This window comes from Hordeum vulgare, chromosome 5H (assembly GCF_904849725.1).
Source record: "Hordeum vulgare subsp. vulgare chromosome 5H, MorexV3_pseudomolecules_assembly, whole genome shotgun sequence".
In the NCBI taxonomy this organism is placed as follows: Eukaryota; Viridiplantae; Streptophyta; class Magnoliopsida; order Poales; family Poaceae; genus Hordeum; species Hordeum vulgare.
Window position 1 is genome coordinate 408,831,565 of NC_058522.1, and position 15,157 is coordinate 408,846,721.

Here is a 15,157-nt window from a genome sequence, read left to right on the forward strand (position 1 = left end):
AAGGGGAAACCCATGTTGCTGCGGCGCCGATTGAGGAGGAAGTTGATGATGATGATCATGAAACTTTGGATCAAGTTCCTATCGGACCCCGCAGGTCGACAAGATCACGTACTGCTTCTGTGTGGTATGGTAATCTTGTCTTGACGATTATGTTGTTGGACAACAATGAACCTGCGAATTATGAAGAAGCAATGGTGGGCCCGGATTCCAAAAAATGGCTGGAGGCCATGAAGTCCGAGATAGGATCCATATACGAGAACAAAGTGTGGACTTTGGAAGTACTACTTGAAGGCCGCAAGACTATTCAGAACAAATGGATCTTTAAGAAGAAGACGAACGCAGACGGTAATGTGACCGTTTATAAAGCTCGACTTGTGGCAAAGGGTTTTTCACAAGTTCAAGGAGTTGACTACGATGGGACTTTCTCATCGGTAGCGATGCTTAAGTCCGTCTGAATCATGTTAGCAATAGCTGCCTTTTACGATTATGAAATCTGGCAGATGGATGTCAAAACGGCATTCCTTAATGGTTTTCTGAAGGAAGAGTTGTTTATGATGCAACCCGGAGGTTTAGTCGATCCGAAGAGTGCTAACAAAGTGTGCAAGCTCCAGTGATCCATTTATGGATTGGTGAAAGCATCTCGGAGTTGGAATAAGCGCTTTGATGAGGTGATCAAAGCATTTGGGTTTATACAAGTGGTTGGAGAATCTTGTATTTACAAGAAAGTGAGTGGGAGTTGTGTGGCGTTTCTAATATTATATGTGGATGACATATTGCTGATTGGAAACAACGTGGAGCTTTTGGAGAGCATAAAGGATTACTTGCATAAAAGTTTCTCTATGAAGGACCTAGGAGAATCTGCTTACATTCTAGGCATTAAGATCTATAGGGATATATCGAGACGCCTGATAGGACTTTTACAAAGCACATACCTTGATAAAGTTTTGAAGAAGTTCAAAATGGATCAGTCCAAGAAAGGGTTCTTACCAATATTACAAGGTATAAAATTGAGTAAGACTCAGTGCCCAGCAACTGCGGAAGATAGAGAACAAATGAGTTTCGTCCCCTACGCTTCAGCCGTAGGTTCTATCATGTATGCAATGTTGTGCACGAGACCAGACGTCAGCTTGGCCATAAGTATGGCAGGCAGGTTTCAGAGTAATCCAGGAGTGGATCACTGGACGGCGGCCAAGAATATTCTGAAGTACCTGAAAAGGACTAAGGAAATGTTTCTCGTTTATGGAGGTGACAAAGAGCTCGTCGTAAAAGATTACGTCGGTGCAAGTTTTGACACCGATCCGGATGACTCTAAGTCGCAAACCAGATGCATATTTATTCTTAATGGGGGTGTAGTAAGCTGGTGCAGTTCCAACCAGAGCGTCGTAGCAGATTCTACATGTGAAGCGGAGTACATGGCTGCCTCGGAGGCAGCAAAAGAGGGTGTCTGGATGAAGCAGCTCATGACAGATCTTGGAGTTGTGTCGAGCGCACTAGATCCATTAACTCTGTTATGTGAAAACACTGGTGCCATTGCCTTAGCAAAGGAACCAAGGTTTCGCAATAACACCAGACACATCAAACGACACTTCAACCTCATCCGCGACTACGTCGAAGGAGAGGACGTGAATATTTGCAAAGTGCACACGGATCTGAATGTAGCAAACCCGCTGGCTAAACCTCTTCCACGGGCAAACATTATCAACACCAGAACTGTATGGGTGTTCGATTTATTACAATGTAAATCGCAAGGCGACGTGAGGATTAGATTATTGACTCTAGTGCAAGTGGGAGACAGTTGGAAATATGCCCTAGAGGCAATGATAAATAGTTATTATTATATTTCCTGTTTAAAGATAATCGTTTATTATCCATGCTATAATTGTATTGAATGAAAACATAGATACATGTGTGGATACATAGACAAAACAATGTCCCTAGCAAGCCTTTAGTTGGCTAGCCAGTTGATCAAGGATAGTCAAGGTTTTCTGGCTACGTGCAAGTGTTGTCACTTGATAACTAGATCACATCATTAGGAGAATCATGTGATGGACTAGTCCCAAACTATGAATGTATCATATTGATCGTGTCGTTTTATTGCTATTGTTTTCTTCGTGTCAAGTATTTGTTCCTATGACCATGAGATCATATAACTCACTGGCACCGGAGGAATACCTTGTGTGCATCAAACGTCACAACATAACTGGGTGACTATAAAGGTGTTCTACATGTATGTTCGAAGGTGTCCGTTGAGTTAGTATGGATCAAGACTGGGATTTATCAGTCCGTGTGACGGAGAGGTATCTCGGGGCCCACTCGGTTATACAACATCACACACAAGCCTTGCAAGCAATGTGACTAAGTGTAAGTCACGGGATCTTGTATTACAGAACGAGTAAAGAGACTTTGGGGTAACGAGATTGAAATAGGTATGTGGATACCGACGATCGAATCTCGGGCAAGTAACATACCGAAGGACAAAGGGAATGACATACTAGATTATATGAAACCTTGACACTGAGGTTCAACCGATAAGATATTCGGAGAATATGTATGATCCAATATGGGCATCCAGGTCCCGCTATTGGATATTGACTGAGGAGTGCCTCGGGGCATGTCTAAATAGTTTTCGAACCCGCAGGGTATGCACACTTAAGGTTCAATGATGTTTTAGAATAGATGAGTTATATGTGTGGTTACCAAATGTTGTTCGGATTCCCGGATGAGATCACGAATGTCACGAGGGTTTCTGGAATGGTCCGAAAACGAAGATTGATATATAGGATGGTTTCATTTGGTTACCGGAAGGTTTTCGGGCATTACCGGCATTGTACCGGGAGTGACGAATGGGTTCCAGAAGTTCACCGGGAGGGAGGAAACCTACCCAGGGGAAGCCCAATGGCCTTAGGGGTGACGCACCAGCCCTTAGTGGGCTGGTGGGACAGCCCAAGAGAGCCTAGTCGCCAAGAGAAGAAAACCAAAGAAAGAAAAAAAAGGGGGAAGGTGGGAAGGAAGAGAAGGACTCCACTTTCCAACCCTAATTGGAGTAGGAATCATCCTCTCCTCCTGGCCGGCGCACCCTTGAGGGCTTGGCCCTCAAGGCAAGCCTCCTCCCCCTCCCTCCTATATATAGTGGTGATTTAGGGCTGATTTGAGACAACTTTTGCCACGTGCAACTCAGATCTAGACACCATAGCTCTTCCTCTAGATCGTATTTCTGCGGAGCTCGGGCGGAGCCCTGCACGAGTAGATCGTCACCACCACCGGAGCAACGTCACGCTGCCGGAGAACTCATCTACTTCTCAGTCTTGCTTGCTGGATCAAGAAGGCCAAGATCATCGTTGAGTTGTATGTGTGCTGAACGCGGAGGTGCCGTCCGTTCGACACTAGATCGGAACGGATCGTGGGACGGATCGCGGGACGGTTCGTGGGACGGTTCGTGGGGTGGATCGAGGGACGTGAGGACGTTTCACTACATCAACCGCGTTTCTTAACGCTTCCTACCGTATGATCTACAAGGGTACGTAGATCCAAATCTCCTCTCATAGATGGACATCACCATGATAGGTCTTCGTGTGTGTAGGAAATTTTTTGTTTCCCATGATACGTTCCCCAACAAAAAGATCCATCTGCATGGAGTTCCTTCATGCTTTTACAGCAATAGTCATGGTACGCATGTCTCAAATGATTCAAAAAGAGTGAGTCCAAAGATCCATCAGCATGGAGATTCTTCATTCGTTTTATACCAATATGACTTAAGCGACAGTGCCACAAGTGAGTGGTACTATCATTACTACTGTGTATCTTTTTGCATCAATATTATGATCATGTGTATCACTATGATCGAGATTCAATAAACCATTCATATTAGGTGCATGACCATTGAAGGTATTATTCAAGTAAACAGACTAACCATTATTCTCTTTAAATGAATAATTGTATTGCAATAAACACGATCCAATCATGTTCATGCTCAACGCAAACACCAAACAACATTTAGGTTTAACACTAATCTCGAAGTTAGAGGGAGCATGCGATGGTGATTAACCTTGGAAACACTTCCAACACACATCGTCACCTCGCCTTTAGCTAGTCTCCGTCTATTTTGTAGCTTTTATTTCAAGTTACTAACATTTAGCAACTGAACCGGTATCTAATACCCAGGTGCTACTAGGAGTACTAGTAAGATGCACATTAATAACATGTATATCTAATATACTTCTGTTGACGTTGCTAGCCTTCTTATCTACCAAGTATCTAGGGCACTTCTACCTTAGTGATAATCCCCCTCATTATAGAAGCACATAGTCTTTGGTTTCGGTTTAACATTTGGTTTCTTCATTGGAGCGACAACTGACCTGTCATTCTTGAAGTTTCCCTTCTCTCCCTTGCCCTTCTAGAAACTAATGGTTTTACTAACCATCAATACTTGATGCTCCTTCTTGATTTCTACCTTCGTGGTGTCAAACATCGCGAATAGCTCAAGGATCATATTCTCCATCCCTGATATGCTATAGTTCATCACGAAGCTCAGTATCTTGGTGACAATGACATTGGATAACTATGTCAATCACTATCTCATCTGGAAGATCAACTCCCACTAAATTCAAGTGATTGTGGCACCCATACAATCTCAGCACATGCTCAACGATTGAGCTTTTCTCCTTTACTTTATCGACAAAGAATCTTGTCGGAGGTCTCATACCTCTCAACACGGGCATGAGCCTAGAATCCTAATTTCATATCTTGGAACATCTCATATGTTCTTGACGTTCAAAATGGCTTGGACGCCTCAATTCTAAGACGTAAAGCATGACACACTAAACTATCACGTAGTCATCAAAATGTGTATGTCGGATGTTCGCAACATCCACAAACGACGCTTGGGGTAGCACATCGAGTGTTGCATTAAGGACATAAGGCTTCTGTGCAGCAATGAGGACAATCCTCATTTTATGGACCTAGTCTGCATAATTGCTACCATCATCTTTCAACTTAGTTTTCTCTAGGAACATATCAAAATACAGGGGAGCTACAGCGCAAGCTAATCATCTACAACATAATTTGCAAAGACATTTTGACTATGTTCATGATAATGAGTTCAATTAATCATATTACTTAAGAACTCTCACTGAAATTGACATCCCTCTGGTCATTCGAATGGTAATACGATCCAAATCCACCAACCCATGTCCGATCATCACGTGAGATGAGGTGGTTTCAATGGTGAACATCTCCATGTTGATCATATCTACTATAAAATTCATGTTCGACCTTCCGGTCTCGTGTCTCCGAGGCCATTTCTGTACATGCTAGGCTCATCAAGTTTAACCCGAGTGTTCCGCGTGTGCAAAACTGTCTTGCACCCGTTGTATGTGAACGTAGAGTCTATCACACCTGATCATCACGAACGACGAACTATCGCAATGGTGCACACTCGGGGAGAACACAATTCTATCTTGAAATTTTAGTGAGGGATCACCTTATAATGCTACCGTCATCCTAAGAAAAACAAGGTGCATAAAAAGGATTAACATCACATGCAAATCATAAGTGACATGATATGGACATGAACTTGTGCTTTTTGATCTCCATCTTCAAAGCACCGGCATGATCTCCATCGTCACCGGCACAACACCATGATCTCCATCATCATGATCTTCATCATTGTGTTGCCATCAAGGTTGTCACGCCAACCATGCTTGTACTACTATTGCACCGTTTAGCGATAAAGTAAAGCATTACATGGCGCTTAATGATTGACACGGAGGTCATACAATAATTAAAGACAACCCTTTGGCTCCTGCCGGTCGTCGTGGCATCGACATGCAAGTCGATATTAACTATTACAAGATGGTCATCTCATACATCAAATATATATTATCATGTATTTTGCCATATCATATCACAACATACCCTGCAAAAACAAGTTAGACGTCCTCTAATTTGTTGTTGCATGTTTTACGTGGATGTTATGGATATCTAGTAAGAACGCTTCTTACCTACACAAAAGCACAACGATGATATGCAAGTTGCTATTTAACCTTCTACAAGGACCGCCTTTGTCGAATCCGATTCAACTAAGGGGGGAGAGACACACACCCACCAGCCATCTTTATGCAACAAGTTGCATGTTAGTCGATGGAACCGGTCTCTCGTACGTGGACGAGTAAAGTTAGTCCAGACCGCTTCATTCCACAATACAGTTGAATCAAGAAAAGACTAAGGAGGGAAGCAATCTGAATATCAACGCCCACAAACTCCTTTGTGCTCTACTCGTGATGTCACAGAACTAGCTCATGATGCCACTGTTAGGGAACGTCGCATGGGAAACAAAATATTTTCTACGTTCACCAAGATTAATCTATGGACACTAACATCTACGAGAGGGGGAGTGCATCTACATACCCTTGTAGATCTCTATGCGGGAGCGTATATAACGCGGTTGATGTATTCGAATGTCTTTGCGTTCCAATCATGGTCCGTCACGCGATCTCATCACGATCCATCCAGTTATCCCATCACGATCCATCTCAATCTAGTGCCGAATGAACGGCACCTCCGCGTTCAAAACACGTACAGCTCGATAACATGTCCTCCTTCTTGATCCAGCAAGATAGTAAGGAGAAGTAGATGGGATCTCAACCAGCAAGACGTCATGGTGGAGAAGATGGTGGAGCAGTGCGAATTGGGCTTCGCCAAGTGCTGCCAGAACCGATCTGAGGAGAAAACAGAGTTATGGGAGAGGTAGGGCTGCCACCGGACATGGGAATTGATGTGTTCAGCCCCTTCCTCACCCCCACTATATATAGGAGGCAAGAGGGAGGGTTGGGTCGCATCCCTAGCCCCTCCTCCAATGAGGGGGCGTTGGCCTAGGGAGGTTTCCTCCCTCCTCAAGGCACCTAGGAGGTGCCTTCCCATTTAGTGACTCTTCCCTCCAAACCGCATGGGCCCTTGGGGGCTGGCCCAACAAAGCTTGGACCCCCCTTACAGCCCATCCACGTCCTAGGGTCCGGAGGGACCCTTCCAGACTCCTCCGGAACCCTCTGCGACCTTCCGAAACCTTTGAGAAGCTTCCCGGTACAATACCGATAAAACCCAAAACTTTTCCGGTAGCCAAAATAGGACTTACCATATATAAATATTTACCTCCATACTATTTTGGAGCACATCGTGACGTCCGGGATCTTATCCGGGACTCCAAACAACATTCGTTCACCAATGTACATATCCCAATACTACTGTAGCGTCAACGAACATTAAGTGTGCAGACCCTGCGGGTTCGAGAACTACGCAGACATGACCGAGACACCTCTACGGTCAATAACCAATAGCGGTACCTAGATGTACATATTGGCTCCTACATGTTCTACGAAGATCTTTATCAGTCGAACCACGATGTCAAGGATTCAATCAATCTCGTATACTGCTCCCTTTGTCCATCGGTATATTACTTGCCCGAGATTCATCGTCGGTATCTGCATACCTAGTTCAATATTGTTACCGGCATGTCTCTTTAATCGTTCCGCAATACAACATCTCGTGACTAACTCCTTAGTTACATTGCTTGCAAGCTCATTGTGATGTTGTATTACTAAGTGGTCCCTAGAGATACCTCTCCATCATACGGAGTGACAAATCCGAGTCTCGATTCGAGCCAACCCAACATACACCTTCGGAGATACCTCTAGAGCACCTTTTATAGTCACCCAGTTATGTTGTGACATTTGATACACACAAGACATTCCTCCGGTGCCCAGGAGTTGCATGATCTCATGGTCATAGAAACATATACTTGACATGTAGAAAACAATAGCAATAAACTGACATGATCATATGCTACGTTCTTAGTTTGGGTCTTGTCCATCACATCATTCTCCTAATTATGCGATCCCGATATGAAATGAAAACTCATGTCTACGCTCAGGAAAGCTTGACCATCTTTGATCAATGAGCTAGTCTTTAGAGGCTCACTAGGTACAGTGTATTGTCTATGTATCCACACATGTATTTTAGTTTCCAATCAATACAATTCTAGCATGGATAATAGATTATCATCATGAATAAGGAAATATAATAATAACTAAATTATTATTGACTCTAGGGAATATTTCAAACATATGCAATACATCATCGTTAATGAAGTTGCATATGGAAACACTAATGAATTAGTCGCATGCCCATTCCGATCATAAGCCGCTGGTTTTAGACACCGAGCACTCTCCAATGCTTATGCAATTGAGTGGAAGAGGAACTTTTTAGGCCGATTTGCCTTAAATTGTGTCCAATTCTCGTGGAGCATGCAAAATTAGCTAGTATTGATCCCTCCCTGGTGCTAGAACCAAACAATGGATGCAAATCTTCATACTTGGGGTGGCGAGGTCTTACTTGGCCCTCCATAGAGAACAAAAAATATAAAATGATAGCAAGAGTAAATTCATGGCAGTCCTTTGAGTGTTGAGATGCGAACGTGTCAAAAGGAGTTGCATGTGCTTATTGAAAATCTTTTGGGCCGGGAAAAAATATACTGGTTGCAAAGGTGGAAGGGCAATCTGGTTGCTGCATCGAGAACGTAACACGTCTTATTTTCACTATGTTGCGACAACTAGGAAACAAAGAAATCAAATTATAAACCCGTTTAATGATTCTAAAATTTAGCACCAAAGTACAGAGCTAAAACACCATATTTTGAATTATTTTACTAATCTCTTAACATCTAAAGTTGATGACCCAGATCATGTTGTTCTTTCCCGTGTGCAACGGGTATCAGCAGAGATGAATAATGCTCTTCTAGCGCCTTATTCTGTTGATGTTGCTCGTAAAGCACTTTTTGATATTGGTGATATGATAGTGCCAGGACGAGATGCACTTAATGACATATTTTTTGTAGGAGGTTTTGGACTATATAGGGTGATGATCCAGTGGAGGAGTCGTTGCATGCAATTAATTTTTGTATGGTTCCTTCTGGTTGTAATGACACGAAAATTGTGGTTATCCCATAATTGAAGTCCCCCAAGAATGTAACACAATTCATACCTATACATCTTTGTAACATGATCTATTTATTTCAGAGATGATAACTCAAAGTGCTTTCGTACGGGAAGAATGATACCGAAGATTTGCTCTTAGCCCACAAATGTTACCATATGGTAGAAGGTAAACATGTTTGTAAAGAGGGTCTTTGTACAGTTAAGTTAGACATGCTTAGAGCTTATGACAAAGTTGTGTGGATCTTTCCCACAGAAGTTTTGTTACCATACTACATTAGTTAACATGGACATGCAATGTCTTTGGTAAGTGGCATATTGTGTTTGTCTCAATTTGGGAGAATCTCAAAGTTTTAAACCCATGAGGGGACTGGGCCAGGTGATTCTTTATCACCTTACTTGTTCCTGCTATGTTCTGAGGGATTGGCTGCTTTACTCTCTCATGAAGAGGAAAATCGCTACCTCATTAGAGTACAAGTGCGTAGGATGGCACCGTCCATCACAAATATGTTGTTTGTTGACGATTCTTCAGTAATTATGAAGGCTACATTCGAGAATGCAGTATGCATGAAAAAATTCCTTACACATATTGTGAGGCATCAGTATAAATGGTGAGTGTGGAGAAATCTAGTGTAATTTTTAGTTCGAATACAAATGTTGGCACAAAGGTACAAATCCCACTCTTCTGGCATTATGACTGGAGCTCTTAAAGATAAACATATGGGTTTGCATGCCATTGTTGGAATGGGTAAAATTGATTGTTTCAGATATTTGGTGGACACAGTATTACATCGGGTAATTAGGTGGAAGAAAAAAGTGTCAACGTCATGGGGGAGAGGGAGGAAGTTATGCTCAAGTCAGTTTTTCAAGCTACGCAATCATGTGCTATGTACATTTTCTAAATGCACACGCAAATTTGCAAGGGAATCATTACTCGATGACAAGATTCTGCTGGGCAGATGAGGACAACCAAAAGTGGATGTACTGAATGGTGTGGTGGTAAATGTGCGCACAAAACAAGCTAGCATATGATTGCAAAACAAGCAATGTTTTAACCTAGCAATGTTTGCAAAACAAGCTTGACACCTTATTGACAATATAGATTCCCTTTGTGCCATGATCTCGTGCGAAAAATATTTTCCGAATGGTGACCTTCTGAATCCTAAATCTAATAAGGTCATCTTTTACTTGGTAGAGTGCTATGGTTGGCATCGATATGTTAAAGCATGGCTATATTTCGAGCGTTGGCGATGGATAGAAAATTAACAGTCGGGATGATGCATGGATCTCGAATTGTTCTAGCTGGAAGATAATCACTTGCCCGAGGGGGTAATAATAATATACACGCAAAAGTGAGTGGTCTAATTTACCCTACCATGGTTCTTTGGGACGAATAATTAGTTAACCAGACACTATGATCGGTTCATGCTAAATGGGTGTTATCTATTCTACTCCCATCAAATGATATGTGTGATCTTATTGCATGGAACTCCACAAGGAGTGGAATTTTCTTAGTATGGGTGAAATATCATGCAGAATGGGAATTCTAGTCATACGAGAATAAGTAGACTTGATGGTAGAGGTGCAATATCTGTTATAGCATTCGAAGTAAAATATGGAAACTTATGTGTCCACCGAAGGTGACAATATTTATATGGCGCACACTTCATGGCTCCATTCCATGTCAAGCCATTCTTGCAAACAGACATCTCAAAGTATCACATCGGCGCTCGTTCCATGATCAAGGACCTAAGGATATACACCATGTATTGTTTCAATGTAGAAAAGCAAAGAAGGTCTGGAACCTAGTGTCACTAGAAACCTTGGTCGGAAGTGCTTGCGGTAGCGATCCTATGGGCAAGGCCGCACAATTTTTTTGATGTCATGCAAGTCTACATGATTTATTTGCAGTCTTTACGAAATAAGAGTATTGGTGCCACATGAAACATAGGAAATGTTCCTTCCTTTTGTAAAAGTTTATTGTGATATGCCTGCAAATTAATTTTGCTCCAAAGTAAAAGTGTTGCAGAAGTAAAAAAATTGTAATTGAATGTAACAATGCAAAGTAATAATGAAGAACAAAAGAGTAATGGAAAATGATGAAATCGACAATTGGGCTAAGGCGTTCTCAAGGAGGCTCGATGTCCAACTACTGTGTATATTGCTTAACAGCTCTAAGATTTGCCTATATGTGGGAGTGCCCTTTTGTCGATTCCCCTCAAGGAGTCTCATGGTGTGGCAGTGCCATTTTTCCGGTTTCCCCTCTGAATCCCTTTTGGAGGTGAGGATTTGTAGTTCCGGTGTCTCTGTTTGTAGGTGAGGATTTGTAGTTCCGGTGTCTCTGTTCGTCCTCCCTGAGATCCGATGGCACGGGTTGAATAAGTTGTTAGGGTGAAGGTAGCACCATGCGGTACAAATGTTGGTACGACTGTACCCCATGGCATCTCCTCGCCTCGATGCCTCTTCGGTCTTCGTGGTTGGTTTGTGTCTCATTTGAAAGACACTTCATATGGTACGTAATTATCACATAAATTGACATGATTTCTAGCCATAAATGGGTGTTCACAACTAATGCTCCAAATATCATTTTTAGGATCCTAATGAAATAGGCAAAAAAGAAAAAGATGTGTGAACAAGGCAAAACTCTGAAAAATCCTACAATTAAGATGCAAAAGAAACCCCATAAGAAAAGGTAAATAGTGATGCAAAATAGGATTCCCTCCCCCGACCTCCGGCATTGAAAAATAAATAAATATGTGCTTCATTTATTTTATTTCTCAAAGGACTAAATACATGCACGCGCGCGGTGGTCTATGTATCACTCCTAGCAAGCGACAGGGTTGCACCGCCCCGTGAAGCCCCACAGCCCCACCATAGGATAACCCAATAGCTCGGCTAGCATTTTTTTTTTTTGTGATATTTCTTTTTCTTCTTTATTACATTATTCGTTTTGTCTATTTTTTTTACTTTCTTATTTTTCTTTCCCACCTCTTTATATATTTCATTATAGTCCAAAATAATATATATTTCAGATAAGTTCTGGGCCAAAAGGTTAGTTAATGCAACTAAAACAAATGTTCATTGTGTATTAAAAAATGGTCGTTTTCTTTCGAAAAATATATTTGCCATTTATTTTTAATAATCAACATGCGTTTTACTAAGTGTACTAAAAATGTTTAATATTATTTTCAAATTTGTCATCATGTATTTGGTTAATGTTCACTAATGTTCAGCATGTATTTGACTTTGTTTACCACATAACAAAGATATGTCCATCGTATATTAAAAAAATGGCCGACTTGTATCTGCAAATGGTTACACATGTTTTCAGAAAAATATTCATCGTGTTTTAGTACATATTAATGCATATTTAAAATTTTAGTCAATGCATATTAAAAATATTCAACGCATAGTAATAACTTGTTCATCATGCAAATAAAATATTCTTTGAGGATCACATATTTTAAAAATATGAAAATTGTTCAAGTCTTACAAAAAGATACATTTTAGAAAAAAATTGAAATTGTTCAAGTGGTACAAAAAGTTAAAAAGGAAATCGAAAATAAAATTGGGAAATATAAAAATATACATACACTTCAAAAAGGGAAGCAAGATATATAATGGAAATAAAATAAAAATGAAGATGAAGATGAAAAGAAATTTGAGAATTAAAACCCAAGGAGAAAAACCCAATACTTGAGCGAACTACAAAATGAAAAAGGGAGAACATGTAAATTGCTTGTGAGCTTGTGTGCTTACTAGGCTAGCTCACACCGAAACCAATGTAGACGACTCCTATGTATCACTTGGGAGGTGTTTGTTTTGGTCACCGGTAATGTAAACGTAAATGGGAGCTGATTACACAAGGTAACGGCACTGGAATGGACAAACATCATTTTGTTTGGTTGTACAGTGTAAAGGAAACAGTTACCTTACCAGTGTTTGGTTTGGCACACAGTAACAACAAGCATTTTTTCTTTTTTTCCGCGTACAAAACATAACACAAGCTTTCACACACAATTTGCAAGTGCTTCACCAGCACAAATTTCAAATTCATCAAACAAGTAAATAATTTAAAAATATTTTTGCATTCATCCAATGCAAAGACATCTTTGAACAAGAATTTGGCTCAACTTTAATGACATTACACATTTTTAAAATGCATATTAGGCCATGGATACAAACCCAAAATTCAACGACACACTTTGAAATAAACTGCATAACTAGTCCATAAAATTGTTTTCATAGGATAAATAAAAAGGCTAAGTTCAAGATCTTCAAAGCAGCTTTTCCGTCGATCTTCATCTTCTAAGGCACACCACTGAACACATTTTCTAATCAACCTTGCTTATTTTTTTATCTGCCAATAAGCAAGAGTTAAAATGAGAATAAAGAAACACACAAGAGACAACCAGTAAAAAAATTAATAAGAGAAATATACCAGCAATAAGCGGTGCACATAGATAGCTCACATTTCACAATAAAATGAACTAAAAAGAACAATGAACCTGGCAGCATCAAGCAAGCAACTAGAGCTAGTGCGTGTGTGTGGAGTAGAATGGCTCCAGACTGTGAACGTACATGCTCACACTTCTAAATCACGCGGGATGCTTTGAGGACTACGAGCATGCAGCGTTGCTGTTACCTATCACGGCAAATATAATTGACAACAAAACAGGAGAGTCGTGGAAGGAAAATATGGGACTGCATGTGATTTCCTGAACACGCAAATATAAGTAACAGGAGAGCGCTGATGTTTCTTCTTTTCCTGAACAGAGACGAGACTGCATGTGATTTCGAATTAGAAGAAAAAATGTATAAATGACACGCATTTTACAAAGCAAAACAGCACAGTTTATTGTACCGCCAACTCTACTTGTGATCAAGCCTCTTGAAGCATGGTTGTTATTGCACAGTTTCTTGCACAGTTTCTTGTACCGCCAGTTTGTTGTGTCACACTGTTTAGCTGGTTGTTGACATCTTGAAGCATGGCTGCAAAAGGATCGCTTGGTCCCGTCGCCCTCTTTGGCCTTGGCTCCTTCTTTTGTCTCTTAGAAATAGTTGTATCAATAGAGCAAGTGTCAATGGACCGTCTAGCTGTCCTTGTTGAGATCATATCCTCTTCCTCATTTTCTTCTTCCTCCATAGCAATTTCCTTCTCCAAGTTTCCGACTGCCTCTCCAAAGCCTTCAGCATTTTCCCCTGTTGCGATGTCCTTGCCATAGATAGCAGCCAATTGCTCAAAGTATGGAAATGATACACCATACAATCCCTTAGCCTCATTGTGATTCTACATGATTTTTACAAAATAAGAAAGTTGGTTTTAGCATGGACAATAAGAAAAAAGTTACACTACAACAATAGGTAACCAAGGTGCAATTGCAAACAAATTCAGCACAATGCATTAGTGAGAAATTCAGTTTTAGTGGTTGAAGTGATCTACCTTACAATGTTCTTCATATTGTGCCTTCTCGCATTGAATCATCTTCCTATTTCCATCCCATGTAAAACCACTTTTGGATATCATTACTTCAAGAGCACCAAATTTCTTCCTGAAGTGCCTCACTCTTGATTCAATGTGTGGAACTCCGGTGATACCACGGCCTGGACACTTCTCAACAAGATGTTTTTCCAATATTGCCAAGTACCCACCTTTGAATGAACCATCGGCTTTCCACCTCGGATCCAAAGACAACTCATACAAGGCTTTAATTAGCTCATCGTCCTCATCGGAAGTCCAATTCCTTTTGTTCCTGCCTCTTCCACGCAACGTGGTTGAGCTATCCACGCGGTCCATATCTACACAAGAAAGAATGGCTACAAATGAGATGGAAAATATATATGAAAGAAAATAAATGCAAATGTGATGCAATCATAGCTTATTTATTAAAACTAAAAGAAACATAGAGAAAGAAAATGAACAAACACAAATAGTTTATACCTCAATGCGCCCTAGCAGCCCTATGTCTATTATACATGCTCTGCGCAAGACCATTCCGAAAATTTGTCCACTCATTCGAAGTAGATATAGAAGTGATGAATTCTGGTTGGTCTACTTCTCCGTCCATGTCTTCCAGTGTTTCTTGCATTAATTGCTCGTCGATATCAACTGGGTCGATAGGCATATTTTGTAATATAAGATTATGCAAGAGCGTGCATGCCATGATGATTCG

General features: G+C 40.9%; 1 protein-coding gene across 1 annotated transcript in view; it reads right to left on the minus strand.

Annotated features, from left to right (window-relative positions):
• The window catches only part of LOC123396789, a 66,802-nt gene extending 51,998 nt beyond the window's left edge, over window positions 1-14,804 (minus strand). Inside the window, exons 1-2 of the mRNA XM_045091615.1 lie at window positions 14,428-14,804; window positions 13,942-14,274 (exon numbers count right to left, since the gene is read on the minus strand). Coding sequence (XP_044947550.1) covers window positions 13,942-14,274; window positions 14,428-14,781 — 687 coding nt within the window. The 5' untranslated portion in view covers window positions 14,782-14,804. The remainder of the gene's footprint in view (window positions 1-13,941; window positions 14,275-14,427) is intronic.
• Between the last annotated feature and the right edge of the window lie 353 nt (window positions 14,805-15,157).